This window comes from Pan paniscus, chromosome 9 (genome assembly GCF_029289425.2).
Source record: "Pan paniscus chromosome 9, NHGRI_mPanPan1-v2.0_pri, whole genome shotgun sequence".
Classification (NCBI taxonomy): Eukaryota; Metazoa; Chordata; class Mammalia; order Primates; family Hominidae; genus Pan; species Pan paniscus.
This window is the reverse complement of record NC_073258.2, coordinates 63,936,139-63,953,946: the sequence shown is the minus strand read 5'-3', so window position 1 is coordinate 63,953,946 and position 17,808 is coordinate 63,936,139. Positions and strand designations below refer to the sequence as shown.

Sequence of the window (17,808 nt, the reverse complement as noted above, 5' to 3'; positions counted from 1 at the left end):
ACGCCACAGCAATTGGAAGTCAGACGGAAGTAAGGGTGGTGGGAGGGGCATGGCATCGGGGAGCTCCGGGCGGCTGCGCAGAACTCCCCGGCTGGAAGTACAGAAAGACCGGCGCGCACACGCTTCCGTGCTACGAGGCACTTGAGCTGCAGCCAGCCTTGCCCGTCTTGGACTCCACTGCGGCTGCGCGATAAAAGCACCGGCGGCGATTGGCCCGGGGGCGCCAGAGGGCGGGAGGAAGCGGGAGGAACTCCGTCGTCCTCCGCGCGCGCCTACCCGCGGCTGGGGAACGGAGGGCCTGGAGGGGAAACAGCTCCCTGCTGCGTTGTTTTGGGCTCCGTGAGCCGAAAGGGGGAGGGGAGACGAAGGAGAAGCAAACACTGCGCAGCGGGACCGTGCGCGGCCTCCGCTTCTGCGTGCGTGCGCTCGCTCGCGCGGGCTCAGTGCTGGCGCGTGAGGCGGAGGCGGGCGGCGGCGGCGGCGGCGGCGCCTGCGCGGTCGGACTCGGTCGACGGTTCGCAGGGGAGGAGGCGGCGGGAGGCGGAGGAGGCGGCGGCGGCGATGGAGGTGAAGCGGCTGAAAGTGACCGAGCTGCGGTCGGAGCTGCAGCGGCGGGGCCTGGACTCGCGCGGCCTCAAGGTGGATCTGGCGCAGCGGCTGCAAGAGGCGCTGGACGCCGAGATGCTCGAGGACGAGGCCGGCGGCGGCGGGGCCGGGCCCGGCGGGGCCTGCAAGGCGGAGCCTCGGCCTGTGGCCGCGTCGGGCGGCGGCCCGGGCGGGGACGAGGAGGAGGACGAAGAGGAGGAGGAGGAGGACGAGGAGGCGCTGCTTGAGGACGAGGACGAGGAGCCACCCCCTGCTCAAGCCTTGGGTCAGGCCGCGCAGCCGCCGCCGGAGCCCCCGGAGGCGGCAGCCATGGAGGCCGCGGCCGAGCCAGATGTTTCCGAGAAGCCGGCGGAGGCCACGGCCGGGTCAGGCGGGGTAAATGGTGGCGAAGAGCAGGGCCCCGGCAAGGGGGAGGAAGACGAACCCGAGGAGCGGAGCGGGGACGAGACGCCGGGATCCGAGGTGCCGGGTGACAAGGCCGCCGAGGAACAGGGTGAGGAGCTGGCAGCCGAGCCCGGCTCCAACCTGCCGGCTGCGCCCCTGATCTAGCACCCCGCCCTGCACCGCAGGGTCCGAGTCCTTGTTCTCGCTTGCCTCAAAGTGCCATTTGATGGAACTCCTTTCATTCTCTACCCACCTTTCTGAGGGGTTAGGCCGCCTCTCGTGGCCCTACTCTTTGCAGGAGGAAGGTTCCTGCCTAACTTGGTTCCTTAGTGATAGTGGATGGCAGTGAGTGATTTTGCATGCGAACTACTTGTGAGCTACCTGTGGAACAGTCTCCCACGGTGCTTGTTATATTTTTCTTAGCTGAGAACGTGCTAAGCAATTGGGGATTACACGGAGAACTAGGCCCACAGTTAGAGGGTCAGGCCTTTGGGCTACCTGACCTAACTTTTTCGCCGTAAAAATGTTAAGCAAAAATCGAAGTCCGTCAAAGTCCGCTCCATTAAAAGCATGTTACCAGAGCTTGAGCCACAGAGAATCTGAAAATCCAACCTTGCTCCTCTTTGAGCTGTAAGGGAGAGCCTCTAGTGTAACAGTGTCGAGTTTAATAGTTAACCAGTGAAGAGAAAAATCTTAATCTAGTTCATTTAGAGTTAGTTAACGTTACTTGGCTAGGGTTTTTATCTTGCTTGGATTATGATTAAATTTTAATTGTCCTACTGTGTCCGTGGATGGGCATATTTGTAGATTTGCTGAACACCTGGTGCTAGCTTTTTACGTTTCAGGTCCCTCGGTTCCTGAATGGTAATGACTGAGGTGCTGTTGGGTCCGTTGAGTAACCTTGTGGAAGAGGTGTGTTGTAGAATCGCCCCAGGGAGTTAGTGACCTTTCTCCTTTCTTTTGAAGTGATTGGATGGTTAGAACTGATCCATAACAGTGTGTGTCCGAGTAGGGAGGATAAGTCTTACTATAAAGTGGGTGGCCTCAGTTCTTTTGTTAGTAATTTTTTTAGGCCACTGTGGAGAGTCATGGTATAATCGGAACCCATTGTACAACAATCACATGCAACTTGCAGATTGTTTGTCCTGTGTCCTGGAGCAAAAATCCCATTACATAACCTTTGACTTATGTATATCCCAAAGAACAGATAAAAAAATAATTGAAGGATAGGCTGGGGGTGGTGGCTCACGCCTGTAATCCTGGCACTTTGGGAGGCCAGGCGGGTGGATCACCTGAGGTCAGGAGTTTGAGACCAGCCTGGTCAACATGGTGAAACCCCTGTCTCTAGTAAAAATACAAAATATTAGCCGGGCGTGATGGCGGGTGCCGGTAATCCCAGCTTCTTGGGAGGCTGAGGCGGGAGAATGGCTTGAACCCGGGAGGCGGAGGTTGCGGTGAGCTGAGATCGCGCCACTACACTCCAGCCTGGGCGACAGAACGAGACTCCACTCCGTCTCAGAAAAATATATATTGAAGGATAAAAGACTGCTTTAAAGAAATTATTATTAAAAACCTTCCTAGTGTTGCAAAATACAAAAGCCTAGGGAAAAACTCCAAGTTTTTTCCTCTTGTAGAGAAGTTGTTAAATATACAACAACACCTTTCTGCCCCAAATTATGTGCAGTCTAGATGCGGTATTATTTATGGATCTCTTGTGACTTAGTGGTTTGCTCTTGCAACTTTCAGTAGAAGTCCCTGATAAAAATACAGCTGTGTATAATGCACTTGAGTCCATTTGCCACATGAATAAAGCCATGGATGGCTGTGTATTTCAATGCAGGAAAGGGAAATAAAAGAAATTGAGGCTTCTCTGTATCATGAAGGTGTGGAAAAGTGTTACAAAATATGTATTAACTGCCTACCTTAAATCTAGATCTGACAAGAGTCAAAATTAAATTAACCTTTGAGGTTTTCTTAGAGACCTAGAGGATATTTTTTATGTCATATTGATGGGGAAATCTGCAAGTTTGACCTGATTTAAGTGGATAAATTTAGAATGCAAAAATTGTCCAATTTTTATCTACTGCTTGACTGTAATTAGCCCATAATGCCCCTTTTTAAAAAAATTAAATCACAGCCAATGACAGAAAGCTGATCTTTAGAAATAAAATGTTATGTGAATGTAGTGGGAATAACCTGGCTGTTTTGATCAGACAGATTCTAAGATTCCCTGTTAGTGTCTATTAGTTGTGAGCTTATTCTACACTCCAGTATGAAAACTGCTGATTTTCTTTCCCTCGTTTTTGTAGGAGATGACCAGGATAGTGAAAAGTCAAAACCAGCAGGCTCAGATGGTGAGCGGCGGGGGGTAAAGAGACAGCGGGATGAGAAGGATGAACATGGCCGAGCTTACTATGAATTCCGAGAGGAGGCTTACCACAGCCGGTGAGGGAAACAGTCCCTTTCCTTGAAGGGAGTGTCTGCTCTGATTTTGGTATACCTGGTATTGACTGGAGAGACTGGAAGGAGGGTGGATTCAAAATGGAATAAGTTTTTATAGGCATGAGTTTTAGATTGCATCTACCATGGAAACTCCTATTGCCCTTTCTCATTTATTGAAAAAAGCTGTCTGCTGGGATTTGATATTCACTGACAGTTTAAAATGGACATAATGTCATACACACACCCCTCAAAGAAGAGGGCTTTGTTTACATTGTGTTTCTTTTCTATCTTACATATATAGCTCAAAGTCTCCACTGCCTCCTGAAGAAGAGGCAAAAGATGAGGAGGAGGATCAAACTCTTGTGAACCTGGACACGTGTATGTATAAGGCAGACAGACTGTGGTTTTTAACTAATCTCCTAAAAGTGATTTTGGAGATTAAAACTTCATAGCCTATAAATTCTATGAGACTTTGTATCCACTACAACAACTGGTATACTTATGCTCTGTTGGCGGCTTACAAGTATTGGACATTGGAGTAAACTGATTGCTTCTTTCTTTACAGATACCTCGGATCTGCATTTTCAAGTGAGCAAAGACCGCTATGGAGGGCAGCCACTTTTCTCAGAGAAGTTCCCCACCCTTTGGTCTGGGGCAAGGAGTACTTACGGAGTGACAAAGGGAAAAGTCTGCTTTGAGGCAAAGGTAGCTCATTAAGACCATTCATTTATTCATTCATTCATTTATTACTGGATGCTTATGGTTCTTAGTGGGGGGAAAGAAGATTATTATCTTTTTTATTTTTGAGATGGAGTTTCGCTCTTGTTACCCAGGCTGGAGTCCAGTGGCACCATCTCGGCTCACCACAGCCTCTGCCTCCTGGGTTGAAGCGATTCTCCTGCCTCAGCCTCCCGAGGAGCTGGGATTACAGGCATGTGCCACCACACCTGGCTAATTTTGTATTCTTAGTAGAGATGGGGTTTCTCCATGTTGGTCGGGCTGGTCTTGAACTCCCGACCTCAGGTGATCCGCCCGTCTTGGCCTCCCAAAGTGCTGGGATTACAGGCATGAGCTACCGCACCTGGCTGGGGAAAAAATATTTTTTTAAAAAGACCGTTCATTTATTCATTAAGCTACTACCTATGTATACTGGACTTCTGTCCAGTCAGGCTTTTATTAGTGCAGGTAGGTAAAAGCACTGTGCTTTAACAAGAACCTTAGTTTCAGTAACCAAGAAATTGATCCCTGTGGCTTTAAGTTCAGTGATTGTTATTCTGATGTTGAGTTGAGGTAAATGTCGTTTTCAGTTTGTATAAAAATCTTGTCCTTCGAACTCAGAGTTTGCTACTCAGTTGGTCACAATATCTAATAGTTCCCTTTCTGACTTGGCCAGGTAACCCAGAATCTCCCAATGAAAGAAGGCTGCACAGAGGTCTCTCTCCTTCGAGTTGGGTGGTCTGTTGATTTTTCCCGTCCACAGCTTGGTAAAGTTATTTCTTTAAGTTCCTCATTAGTGTTTACTACCATATTGCTTACTCTATGGGAAGTCTGGTTGTAGGTAACTAATTTGTTGACTGTTCTAGGTGAAGATGAATTCTCTTACGGTTTCGATGGACGAGGACTCAAGGCAGAAAATGGACAATTTGAGGAATTTGGCCAGACTTTTGGGGAGAATGATGTTATTGGCTGCTTTGCTGTAAGTGCTCCTGAAAGTTGTGGGTTATAACAAGGAGCGGATAGAGGGCACTGGGAATTCACTTGTGCTTCCCATCAACTGCTGGCTTTTATGCATGTGATGTGTGTGGCTCGCTTAGTTACATTGTGCAGCAGTCTGTGTGAAAAAAGAATAAATTGTAAAGTTTAATCAACCCAAAGCCTTGTCAGCCAATAAGTGCTCTTGTCCCTTGTCATTGTAGAATTTTGAGACTGAAGAAGTAGAACTTTCCTTCTCCAAGAATGGAGAAGACCTAGGTGTGGCATTCTGGATCAGCAAGGATTCCCTGGCAGACCGGGCCCTTCTACCCCATGTCCTCTGCAAAAATTGTGTTGTAGAATTAAACTTCGGTCAGAAGGAGGAGCCCTTCTTTCCACCACCAGAAGAGTTTGTGTTCATTCATGCTGTGCCTGTTGAGGAGCGTGTACGCACTGCAGTCCCTCCCAAGACCATAGAGGAATGTGAGGTATGCCAAACAGTATACGAACACTGAGGTTGTATGCTTTGCAGAGGTGGGTGCGTATGCTCTCCAGGGTCTCAGAGCGTTACCAAACAGGAATGGGAGGATGTTCTTAAATTGGTTTTGATAAACATGACCCTCGTTTATTTTTCATTATATTTCTGGTTCTGTTTTTTGCAGGTGATTCTGATGGTGGGACTACCCGGATCTGGAAAGACCCAGTGGGCACTGAAATATGCAAAAGAAAACCCTGAGAAAAGATACAATGTCCTGGGAGCTGAGACTGTGCTCAATCAAATGAGGGTAAGTTGCTGTTGGGGATTTGTCAGATACAGTATTTGGAGACTCTTATAACCTATCTTTAACGGAGAGTTAGTCTCAAGTGACTGAGAACAAGGGTCCCATAAATAGAGAAATGAGATTTTTCTCTATGCGTTTTAGGTGGATTGATTTTTTTTTTCTTTGCTGTGTTGTCAAATTTCTGAAAGCAGATGAGATCTGAAATACATCCAGGTTAAGACTAGATAGAAATGACTACTGCAGGAAATGGACAACATTCACAGCACTGAAGAATGGGAATAGAGTGATATAGATTCAGTATTTGAGGAGGTGACATTTACCAATAACTCTTGGGCTCTAACTTGCAATATAACTTGTGTTTTTTTTTTTTTTCTCTTCCTCTCAAACTAATCAGATGAAGGGTCTCAAGGAGCCAGAGATGGACCCCAAAAGCCGAGACCTTTTAGTTCAGCAAGCCTCCCAGTGCCTTAGTAAGCTGGTCCAGATTGCTTCCCGGACAAAGAGGAACTTTATTCTTGATCAGGTATTAATCTGATAAAATTGCCTAGAGTCAAGGTGGGATGTGTATATAAAGAGAGACTGAATTAAGGAGCAGAGTCAGCTTACCTAATTATGACCATCTGGTTGTGTGTTATGGTTGCAATGTTTTTTGAACTCAGAGGTACCCCTAATTAGTGTTTTTACTTGAAAATATATGGACCCAGGCTATAAAACATGTAATAAAGACAATGGAAAGAGTTGGAACTCATTTGAATTCCTGGCTCCACCACATTCTGGTTTGTGATCTTGGATAAGTCCCTTATCCTTTCTGAACCTCAGTTTCCCTGATGAGCAAAACAGGATAATACCTGTCATGTAGTTTGAAAAGTTAAAGAAGATCATGTGTATTGACCCTTCATCTCGTGTCTAAGTTGTCAAAGATACTGAGTCTTTTTTTTTTTTGAGACCGAGTCTCACTGTGTCGCCCAGGCTGGAGTGCAGTGGCGCTATCTCGGCTCACTGCAAGCTCCGCCTCGTAGGTTCATGCTATTTTCCTGCCTCAGCCTCCCGAGTAGCTGGGACTACAGGTGCCCGCCACCATGCCTGGCTAATTTTTTGTATTTTTAGTAGAGACGGGGTTTCATCGTGTTAGCCAGGATGCTCTTGATCTCCTGACCTCATGATCTACCTGCCTCAGCCTCCCAAAGTGCTGGGATAACAGGATTATAGGCGTGAGCTGTCACGCCCGGCCTTTTTTTTTTTTTTTTTTTTTTGAGATGGAATCTTGCTCAGCCGCCACCCAGGCTGGAGTACAGTGGCGTGATCTCAGCCCACTGCAACCACCATCTCCTGGGTGCAAGCGATTCTTCCGTCTCAGCCTCCCAAGTAGCTGGGATTACAGCACCCACCATCACGCCGAGTTAATTTTTGTATTTTAGTAGAGATGAGGTTTCACCATATTGGCCAGGCTGGTCTTGAGCTCCTGACCTGAGATGATCTGTCCACCTCGGCCTCCCAAAGTGCTAGGATTACAGGCGTGAGCCACCGTGCCCAGCTGATACTGATTCTTTTGGTTAAATCTGAGTGATAATTTTCTTCCTAAACATCAGTTATTCCTCCTGTTCTTAGTGTAATGTGTACAATTCTGGCCAACGGCGGAAGCTATTGCTGTTCAAGACCTTCTCTCGGAAAGTGGTGGTGGTTGTCCCTAATGAGGAAGATTGGAAGAAGAGGCTGGAGTTGAGGAAGGAAGTAGAGGGAGATGATGTGCCTGAATCTATAATGCTGGAGATGAAAGGTGGGTGTCTTAGTCCATTTTCTGCTGCTATAACAGAATACTGTAGACTTCATAATTTATAAGTAATAGAGGTTTATTTCCCTCATTCTGGAGGCTAGGAAGTCCAAGAGCATAGCACTAGCATCTGGTGAGGTCCTTCTTGCTGCATCATTCCATGTCAGGAGGGCAAAAGGCAAGAGGGCACATGTGAGAGAACTTGCTTTTATAACAAAGCCACTTTCACAATAATGGCATTAATCTATTCATGAGGATGGAATCCTCATGACCAAATCACATTAAAAGTCCCACCCTCTCAATACTGCTCATTGGGGATTAAGTATCCAACACTTGTACTTTGGTGGGACATAACTCAAACCATAGCAGTGGGCTAAAATTGTACAAGTTAAAGAGATCTTATCCCTGGTCAGTGCACACCTTATTGAGGTCTCTTAGCAACTGGAGTGACACTCTACATCTAAAATATAAATCTGAAGAGGAACTTAATGGTCGTGAGCACTTGTAGATAAATGAATGAACAGAAGCAATAATTTTGACTCATTGTTTTCTTGGTTTGTTTTGGTTTGGTTTTGAGACAGAGTCTCACCCTGTTGCCCAGCCTGGAGTGCAGTGGTGTGATCTCAGCTCACTGCAACGTCCACCTCCTGGGTTCAAGTGATCCTCTTGCTTCAGCCTCCCAAGTAGCTGAGATTACAAGCATGTGCCACCATGCCTAGCTAATTTTTGTATTTTTAGTAGAGATGGGGTTTCACCATATTGCCCAGGCTGGTCTTGGAACTCCTGACTTCAGGTGATTTGCCCGCCTTGGTCTCCCAAAGTGCTTAGATTACAGGCGTACGCCGCTGTGCCTAGCCGTCTTAGCTCGTTTTGAAAAAGATACAGAAAGGGAAATAGTGAGCCAGGCGCGGTGGCTGACGCCTGTAATCCCAGCACTTTGGGAGGTTGAGGTGGGTGGATTACAAGGTCAGGAGCTCACAACCAGCCTGGCCAAGATGGTGAAACCCTGTCTCTACTAAAAATACAAAAAAAATTAGTCGGGCATGGTGGTGGGCGCTTGTAATCACAGCTACTCGGGAGGCTGAGGCAGAGAATTGCTTGAACCTAGGTGGCAGAGGTTGCGGTGAGCTGGGATTGTGCCACTGCACTCCAGCCTGGACAACAGAGTGAGAAGACTCGGTCTCAAAAAAAAAAAAAATAGTGACCGTAGGGTAATTTAAACTCAAGGGATCAAGGGAGAGGCTTCTGTGAATCAGTTATTTGTTAAGTAAATATTTCTGGTACATCTACTGTTTGTCTACATTTCTTCTTCTGCTTTTTTTTTTTTTTTTTTTTTTTTTAAAAAGACAGAGTCTTGCTCTTGTCGCCCAGGTTGGAGTACAGTGGCGCGATCTCGGCTCACTGCAACCTCCGCCTCCCGGGTTCAAGCGATTCTCCTGCCTCAGCCTCTTGAGTAGCTGGGATTACAGGTGCCCGCCCAGCTAATTTTTGTACTTTTAGTAGAGACAGGGTTTCGCCATGTTGGTCAGGCTGGTCTCGAACTCCTGACCTCAGGTGATCTGCCCGCCTCGGCCTCCCAAAGTGCTGGGATTACAGGTGTGTGCCACTGCGCCTGGCCGCAGAGAGAGAGTATTATGGTTCAGATTAAAATATGGCAGTTGGAGTGAATGATCTCATTGGTATAACTTGATTTCTAGTATCACGTTATGTTTGTGTTTTGTTTGTTAATTTGGCTGAAGTCTGTAATGCAATACATAAGACAGAGAGTAATGTCTACATAAGAAATATTAATATTATTATTTTGATTGATCCTCCTATTCCCTTAAAACGTGATTTTTTTTCCCATTGCTGCCTTTAGTTCCTGACATCCCACCGAGTCTATCAACTGCTTGCTCTTCAAATACTGATAATCCCCAGGCATGGGAACTGGTTTGCATATCTATGAGCCAGATCCTCAGAGTTTACTGAGAATGAACTATGCCAGTCCATAACTCTTACTTAGGCACTCAGAGAAATGTAGCTCAGTTTTATAAAATTGAGGGCCAACTGGATTCATCTAAGAATCATGAGAGCCCCATTGAACTGAATTTCCACTGGGACTCAGCTTCTGAAGTTGACGTCCAGAGACTGGCAGATGTGCTGGCCTATCACGGACAGGTGGTAAATGAGAGCCCTTGTACTCTTGTCTTCTCTTCTCCTTGTATAGATGAGCAGATGCCTTTAGGCTTGGGTCAGTTTCTCATTGAGTCTCTCTTCTGTCAGCGAGGCCAGAGTGCAGTGGCACTCAGCCTCCCGAGTAGCTGGGATAACAGGCACCTGCCACCATGCCTGGCTAATTGTTGTATTTTTAGTAGAGACAGGGTTTCACCATGTTGGCCAGGCTGGTCTCGAACTCCTGACCTCAAGCAGTCCGCCTGCCTTGGCCTCCCAAAATGCTGGGATTACAGGCATGAGCCACCATGCCCGGCCATCTCTTGAGTCTCTTTTTAAAATGTTATTTCTTAGCATCTTATCTGACCAACACCAGAACTTTCTCAGTTACTTTTAGCCTCTGGTTACCTGCTTCTGTCCTGATGAGAAACTTTAACCCAGTTCACTCCTAATTTATTATAGATCACTTAAGAACTTGTAAATCTACATAGCCCTTTGCCTGGGTCTGTTACAATTTAGGGAAAACTTAGAGTAGAAAAAGTTAATGTCATTATTTAGATGCGAGTGGGTATAAACGTAGCACATTTTTGTGCAGTAATAGATGAGGCATAGAAAGTCATATGCTTCTTGTAGAGTTTTCATAATGAGTTCTTACCCATCTATGCACTTTTCAGGCCCACAAGCTTCTCTCTTACTCTTATAGCCAACTTCTCTTTGCCTGAAAAATGCGACTATATGGATGAGGTGACATATGGGGAGCTGGAGAAGGAGGAAGCTCAGCCCATTGTCACTAAGTACAAGGAGGAGGCAAGGAAGCTTCTGCCCCCCTCCGAGAAGCGGACAAATCGCCGAAACAACCGAAACAAGCGTAACCGGCAGAACCGAAGCCGGGGCCAAGGCTATGGTGAGTCTTGGGGACCTGCCAGCCCCCTGCTTCAGTCCATTCTTTGTGCTTAGTACAGCAAGATGTGCAAGGGAAGGCCAAGGAAACCAAGTCAGGTCATTAACAATACGGAAGTGCCTTCTTCATGGAGCTTATTTCTTCCTGTGTTCTTTATCCCTGCCTTTTTCTTGTGCTTTTTCCATAATTCTTCAACAACAACAAAAATCCTCTTTTTTAAAAAAGAGTTACTTTTCACAAAAGTATTTGTTTCTTTGAAAAGCAATGCTTGGGCTTTCTCATCTGTCTAGTTTTCATTTTAACATATGGGTTCCCAGTGTCACTGTTCCTGTCTTATCTGAAGGATTTGTGCAGTGAAATCAAATTCTCATCTTCAGTTTTCTTGCTTCTCTGTCATTTCGATTAACAAGAAAGCGAATGCTTTATTCAGTGTTTTTTGTGGGGGGAAGAAGTTAACCAAGCAAGTTAGGCTATTAGTAGAATTAATTTTCCCCCTGAATGTCTAGTTTGTCAGTTAAAACCCCAGTGTGCATTCACTGCTCTTTAAAAATGTGTGTGTATGTGTGTGTGTAACTGTTAAGTCAGCAGAATTTCCGAGTGCCTGCTATGTGCTAGGTACTGTAAATGCTGACAGTTCCCGCCCTTGAGGAGCTGATTACAGAGACTTTGTTTCTTTTGCATAAAATGATAGGTATGGGTTATACGATATCTGAAATCCCTTCCAGGGCTGAAAGTCTCATTCTATAAATGGCAGTTTTTCCTTATGTTTCTAACTCTGCCATGTATCCTTTTGCCATCTTAAATGTTTTGCAGGAATTGGGGAGCTTCAAAAACAAAGTGGCTTGGTTTTCTTGTGTCTCTGTTCCTCTGCCCTCCCCCCTCAGACTTTTTAAAAGTTCCTGGCTGGTGCTTTAATTAACATGTGTGAGCCTGGCCAAAGCAGGCCTCATATTCCCCCAGAATTGCCTTTGGCTCCAAGTTTTTGATTTCCACCCAGATGTGGAGCCAGGACCCCATGCCAGCTGTCTGAGCGCGCTCTCCATTTCTCTTCCAGTGGGCGGGCAGCGCCGAGGCTACGACAACCGGGCCTACGGGCAGCAGTACTGGGGGCAGCCTGGAAACAGAGGGGTGAGTGCAGCTCTCCTTCTGCTCCTCACTCTGGGCTGTGAGAGCCATTCTGTTGGCTTGGGGGAGCAGAGTGGTTTGCCTGTTTTCTTAGGGCTTAGGGTTTTGCCCATTTAATATGTTCTGGAAGATTTACTATGGGAAAATTAAACCAATTTATAATATCGAGCTAAGATGTGTCGCATTTAAAAGGGGGTCACAGTGGGTCATGCTGCCAAAAACCCATAAACCTTCACTCCTTTTTCTTTTCCTTTCTCAGGGTTACCGTAATTTCTATGATCGATACAGGGGAGACTATGATCGGTTTTACGGGCGAGATTATGAGTACAACAGATACAGAGACTATTACAGACAATACAATCGGGATGTGAGTATCTTCTTGGGATAGACACAGGGTGAAGGGGGGCAGGAGCAGAAGGATGAGTGTTATGCCTCTTCATCCTCAGCCAGCTCTGGCTCCAAGTGATGGGGTTTCCCCTCTCTTCTAGTGGCAGAGTTACTACTACCACCACCCCCAGGACAGAGACCGATACTACAGGAATTACTACGGTTACCAAGGGTATCGGTGAAGCCCCTGCCATGGTCACCTGTCAGCCATGAAGCTGAATCTCTGGGGGTGCCAGGCACCCCCGCAAAACACAACCAAGGAAAACAGGGGCTGTCGGGGTGGGGCTGAGCTGCCGGGGAGGGGCGGTGGGGGGGGAGGGTGCTCAAGCAGGGGTGGGGGAGGGGGGAGGTGGAAACCAACAACAAAACTGTACATTTTTTTTAAAGTTTGTTGAAAAGAATATTGTCTTATTCTATAAAACATTTCAAACCTAGTTAGAGATTTGTAATCAAAAAACATTTGCGCAGAAAGCAGCACTTAGGGCTGCCTGTTCTATACCCTGCAGTCAGACAGGAAAAGAACTGAAAATGGCACCCTTCTGACATTCTGAGGCAGCTGGACTGGCAGCCAAGTAAAGGAGAGTGATGAGGTGGTGTGGGGAGGGTGGGGAGGCAGCGCGAGGGTGCTCTCCACAGCAGGTAGGAGCAGGCAGGAGTGGGGACAGAGGGAGAGCTTGTGACTGGGGCAGTGAAAATAAACGATTGGCTCTTATCAATCACTTGCACCAACTAACCGTTTGTATTTTCTTTACCGACCTTTCCCTTTTGGGATATGTGGTCTGGTGGGCTGGGAGGCTTACAGTGTCCCAACTCTCCATTTTCCTGTGCCTTTGTGCTGTTTGGCTGAGGCATGGAGACTGCCAGTGGGTGGTTCTATTTTACAGGATTCCCAGGCCAAGAAAGCCTGGGGACTGTCCTTGATTGCAGAGCAGAATAGCCTGCCCCTTCTATAGACCCATTGATTAATTCCCGTAAAATCTTGGGGAGAATGGGATTGCAGCCCTCAGCCTAAAGATTGTGATTTGCCAGTCTCTAGTCTCTGTCTTCCAAGGTTGAGAGAGGTGGGAGGTCTCTGAAATCATCCCTGTTAGAGTGTCTGTCCTCTTACAGTGCGAGAGAAGGAACGTTTCTCAGGGTTTCAGCTCACACGAAAACACAGCAGGATTCTTTTCACTGCAGCGGGATATGTATATAGGTGAATCCTGTGGTGTGGGCTCACAGGCCCAGGTGCTGAGAATAGCAACTAGCAACTATTTTCTACAGTGTGGAGGGCTCGTGCCCTGCTGGTTTTTTTGATACACAGGTAGAGAATGAATAGAAGAGGGGAGGGTGGGGGGGGGGTGGGAGGCAGCTCAGTGGGGCTGCTGAACCTTGGGAAGAGTGTGAGTGTGAACGTGTGTAAATGTGCGTGTGAAAGGGAGCACCCCTTCCCGACTTCTAGAAACAAAATTCCTTTTGGGGCGCTTTCCCTGTGTGTCCCCAGAGAGGCCTCTAGCCAGGAGCCTTCAGTTGGGATAGTTTCATTTGTGACTTTACCAATACCCTCCCAGTTCTTGATAGACAGCTGTAGGTTGCTGGGTTCAAGACTATGGGTGGGATATGGAATGCTCTTTCAATGTCTAGCTTCAGTTTTCATTCATCCTCCTGCTCAGCACTGTCAGCCAAGAGCTTACTCAGCAGACACCACATACTGCAGCACTTCCTAGTGAGAAAATCTGTGCCACTAGAAAATGCTTCACTTCCATTTCCTCACCTGGGCAGTTCTCTGTTTAAAATTGTGGGCTGATTTGGTCTTCCTCTCCTCCTCCCACTGTTACTGCCCTGCAGCCCTTGTTCAGGTGTACAGACCCTTATTCTGGCCTCTAGTGTCCTTGTCTGTCATGACACACCCTTCCGCCCAAATACCTCTGACCCCAAGGCTGGAATGGGGCTGGTAGGAGATAAGTTTGCTTACTCATAGTCATGTCCTTTCTCTTGGCACCTGCTTCCCTGCGGTGTCCTCAAATGGATTTCTGTGTGGCAGTGGAGTGATTGCATGAATTTTTCTGTAACACATTAACTTTGTATTATTATTAAGGGAGTTTGAGAAAGCTTTGCTTATAATGTCAAGGCAAGGAGGTAAAAACTAGAGCCCAAAGAAATTCCCTTAGGGCAAGATTATGTTATAATAGAAAATTGAATTTCCTGAGGCAGTGGCTGCCACCCCTTTTCAGATGTTTAGTCCTGCAAATAGCATCTTTCTTGTAGTCTGTGACATGGATGGGGATGCTAGGGCCCTTAGGGGCAAGGGGACTAAACTAAATCAAGTTGAGTTTTTTTCCAACAGGGGTTAGGGGAGGTACTCGCTGTTGATATTTGACACTAGAAAGTAATCTTTTTTACAAAACTGTTTTTCTAGGTGGGTGGAAAGTGAAACTGCCACATCCTTGTTGGTTTAGTCCAAGAGATCATTTGCAGCAACAGTAGATGTCTGGGTTTTGTTTCTGTCTTTTTATTATGAAAAACTATGTTAAGGGGGAAAATGTGGATTATGGTAACCAGAGGAATCCCTAGCCTTGTTTTCCTTAGAAGACTTGTTTAGTGTTTTATCAGACGTCTGTTGTAGTTGTAGACAGGAAAGCTTGTGAGAAAAACACCACATGGAGCCTGTAAATGTTTTTGCACAACCTGTAAAGCATTCTTGGAAGTGGCCAGTAAAAAAGGGTTTTACCATTTAAAAAAAAAATGTAACTGTGTCATTGTTTACATCTGTAACTTTTTCCTCCCCTGTTGTCATTACACCATTCTGGCGAAAATGTAGGCAAAGTAGCTTCCAGTTTTAGAATAAATAACCATTTGGATTGAATTCACCCTATCTCCTGTGGCTGCACTGACTGGGGCGGAGGGTGTCACTGGGTTATTTATTCATTTTTTAATGCCTCTTTCTCAGGTCGCATGGGCTCCAACCAAGGAGGACTCTCCTCTTGCATGGTGGCTGCCGTTCCCTCCCTATTCTACCATGCCTTCACTTGGGAGCCAGCCATGCAGTCAGTTGACATGGGTGGGTAGTTATTAGTCTATTTAGTGCTTGCTTAGGCCAAGAGTCGAGCCATTGAAGTATAGGAAAATAAATTATAACTCATGACCTCTGTATTTGGCCTATGCAAAAACCAGTTGGATGCTTGAAGTTAAATGTACATTGTGGAGCCAAATAAGTATATTCATGAATAATTACTGCTAGGGGGAAAGCCCACTCATTCAACAGAAGTTTGATGGGGGTTATTTTCCAGTGAATCTGGAGAACGAGACGGTAAATTAAATTTACAACAGCGCCATTGCTTTTTTTTTTTTTTTTTTTTTTTGTTGTTGTTGAGACAGAGCCTCGCTCTGTTACCCAGGCTGGAGTGCAGTGGCACGCTCTCGGCTCACTGCAACTTCCGCCTCCTGGGTTCGAGCGATTTTTCTGCTTCAGCCTCCCGAGTAGCTGGGACTACACATGTGTGCCACCAGGCCCAGCTAATTTTTTTTTTTTTTTTTTCTAGTAGAGACAGGGTTTCACCATATTGGCCAGGCTGGTCTTGAACTCCTGACCTCGTGATCTGCCTGCCTCAGCCTCCCAAAGTGCTGGGATTACAGGTGTGAGCCTCTGCTCCCAGCCACCATTGCATTATTAGCACTGAAATGATCCTAACGGCAGTTTCTAATAAATGGTCAGGGTCTTAAAGCTGAGATACCACAGGCTCATGACATCCAGTGTTCTGAAGGAGTAGTAGTATTGATGTAGATACTGCTCTAATTCCTACCCTCTGTATGTGACACGGATTCAGATACCCGGGTTTACAGCTTTGTATCCTGAAGGCCACCCTTAATTTTGGTAGCCATCTATTCTTTAGGACATTTAAGTTGCTGTTAGAGCTAATTAATCATTTTTTAAAGTGGTTAATCATAGCTCATGCCTGGTCTGTAGTTACTGCTTAAACCCCATTTTCCCACCTAGCGCTGTAGCCACGCAGTTATAATCTGATGGGTAGGAACATTGAGTGTGCAGAAAAATTGAAGAGAGGCGCTTTGTTTTGTTTTGTTTTGTTTTGTTTTGAGACGGAGTTTCGCTCTTGTTGCCCAGGCTGGAGTGCAGTGGCGCAATCTCGACTCACCGCAACCTCTGCCTCCCGGGTTCAAGTGATTCTCCTACCTCAGCCTCCCAAGTAGCTGGGATTACAGGTACCCGCTACCACACCAGCTAATTTTTGTATTTTTAGTAGAGACAGTTTTCACCAGGTTGGCCAGGCTGGTCTCGAACTCCTGACCTCAGATGATCCGCCCGCCTCGGCCTCCCAAAGTGCTGGGATTACAGGCATGAGCCACCACGCCCGGCCGGCCAAAAAGAGGCTTTCTTAAAAATCAAGGTTACATTTATTAAACACACTAATTTTTTTTTTTTTTTAACCATGTCTGAGCTGTTGTGGAAAATTTCACTTACTCCCCTGGAATTTGCCCAACACCGTGATACAGTGGGGGCGAGGGAGGCAAAGTGCTTGGTCCCTGCCATGCCACATTTGCCATTTAAGCATGTACAGTACAATCTATTCATTGGGTATTTGGGTGCCTGATAATGTGCCATTGTCAGGATACAGGGATTAAAACGGACCTGACCTGATTGATCCTTCCTGGAATTTTCACCGTGCCAAGAAGGAACTGAGGCTCCTCCGCAACAGAATGGGGGTAGGGTCCCACTCCAGGAGGGCAAACTTTTCCCGTTTCTTCATCTCTAGGATGAGGGAATTAATTAGAAGATCTCCAGGACTTCTTAGAGCTCAGAAGTTCCATCAACAGTAAAAAGTTGCTTGGGACGCCTTAAGGTGACCCAAGTTCACTGGGTGTCCCTGGAATTCAGGAAGATATCCTTAGGAGGCTAAGTTCAGTTGCTGGTGATAACAACCTTTCTTCCTTTGGTTTCCTTTCTCCACTTTGCTGTCTTCTGTGCAAAGATACCTGGAAGCTGGAGGTAATGAGCTGTCCCTACTATTTCAAAGCAGCCTCCCTTCCCGAAGTATATCCAGGCACAAAACAGGAGCCAGCCTAGGCTTTTCCTGGGGAGGATGCGTCCCTGAGTTTAGGGGACCTCTAGCAGGAGCACACGTACTGGGATTGTTAACGTTCTTTGTCTTGTCCCTGGTCCCATCTCGCCTCTGTGCACCCTTGGAAGGAAAAGATTCTAGGAGGCATTCTGGTGTTCGTAAACCTCTGCCATGTTTGAGTCCTGGAGATGACCATGACATGTTAAGCCTTAAGTTTGGTCCCTGCCCAGACAGCATGCTGGACTTTTGCAAGGCACATTAGGGGTGCGGCCACTGCTTTCTGGCTGCTGTGGCTGAATCGGCCTGAGGGGAAAATGAAAGCAAAAACAAGCCCCAGTTCTACTAGGAAACCCAAACTGAGCAACTTCAGGCTTATCCAGCTCCTGGGAAGACCAGGAAGCAACTGAGGAGCGGTGCACCGAGACGGACAGGGCCGGGGGTTAACCCCCTGCCGCTAATATTTCCGCTCCAAAGGGAGCCTCTCCTTTCTTGGCAAAATGTAGAAACCTA

General features: G+C 46.7%; 1 protein-coding gene across 2 annotated transcripts; it reads left to right on the top strand.

Moving 5' to 3' along the window:
- The first annotated feature begins 253 nt into the window (after positions 1-253).
- HNRNPUL2 (heterogeneous nuclear ribonucleoprotein U like 2) lies at positions 254-15,086 on the top strand. Of its 2 annotated transcripts, XM_008954226.6 has the most exons (14): positions 254-1,099; positions 3,300-3,435; positions 3,734-3,810; positions 3,998-4,137; positions 4,826-4,916; positions 5,016-5,128; positions 5,349-5,612; positions 5,787-5,909; positions 6,301-6,429; positions 7,515-7,683; positions 10,532-10,732; positions 11,784-11,857; positions 12,114-12,221; positions 12,343-15,086. In XM_008954226.6, exons 1-14 carry the CDS (start codon positions 562-564, stop codon positions 12,421-12,423), a joined length of 2,244 nt encoding a protein of 747 aa, XP_008952474.3. In that variant the 5' UTR covers positions 254-561; the 3' UTR covers positions 12,424-15,086. The 2 variants fall into 2 exon arrangements, 1 of the variants encoding a protein (XP_008952474.3); XR_008620189.2 differs by lacking the exon at positions 11,784-11,857 and having other exon boundaries at positions 390-1,099; positions 12,343-12,384.
- Positions 15,087-17,808: the final 2,722 nt, after the last annotated feature.

Bases quoted from the DNA above. Each gene is read 5' to 3' on its own strand.
- HNRNPUL2 (XM_008954226.6), top strand. From the start codon at position 562: ATGGAGGTGAAGCGGCTGAAAGTGACCGAGCTGCGGTCGGAGCTGCAG. The intron at 4,138-4,825 runs GTAGCTCATTAA...TGACTTGGCCAG, and splicing joins AAGTCTGCTTTGAGGCAAAG to GTAACCCAGAATCTCCCAAT. The intron at 11,858-12,113 runs GTGAGTGCAGCT...TTCCTTTCTCAG, and splicing joins GGCAGCCTGGAAACAGAGGG to GGTTACCGTAATTTCTATGA.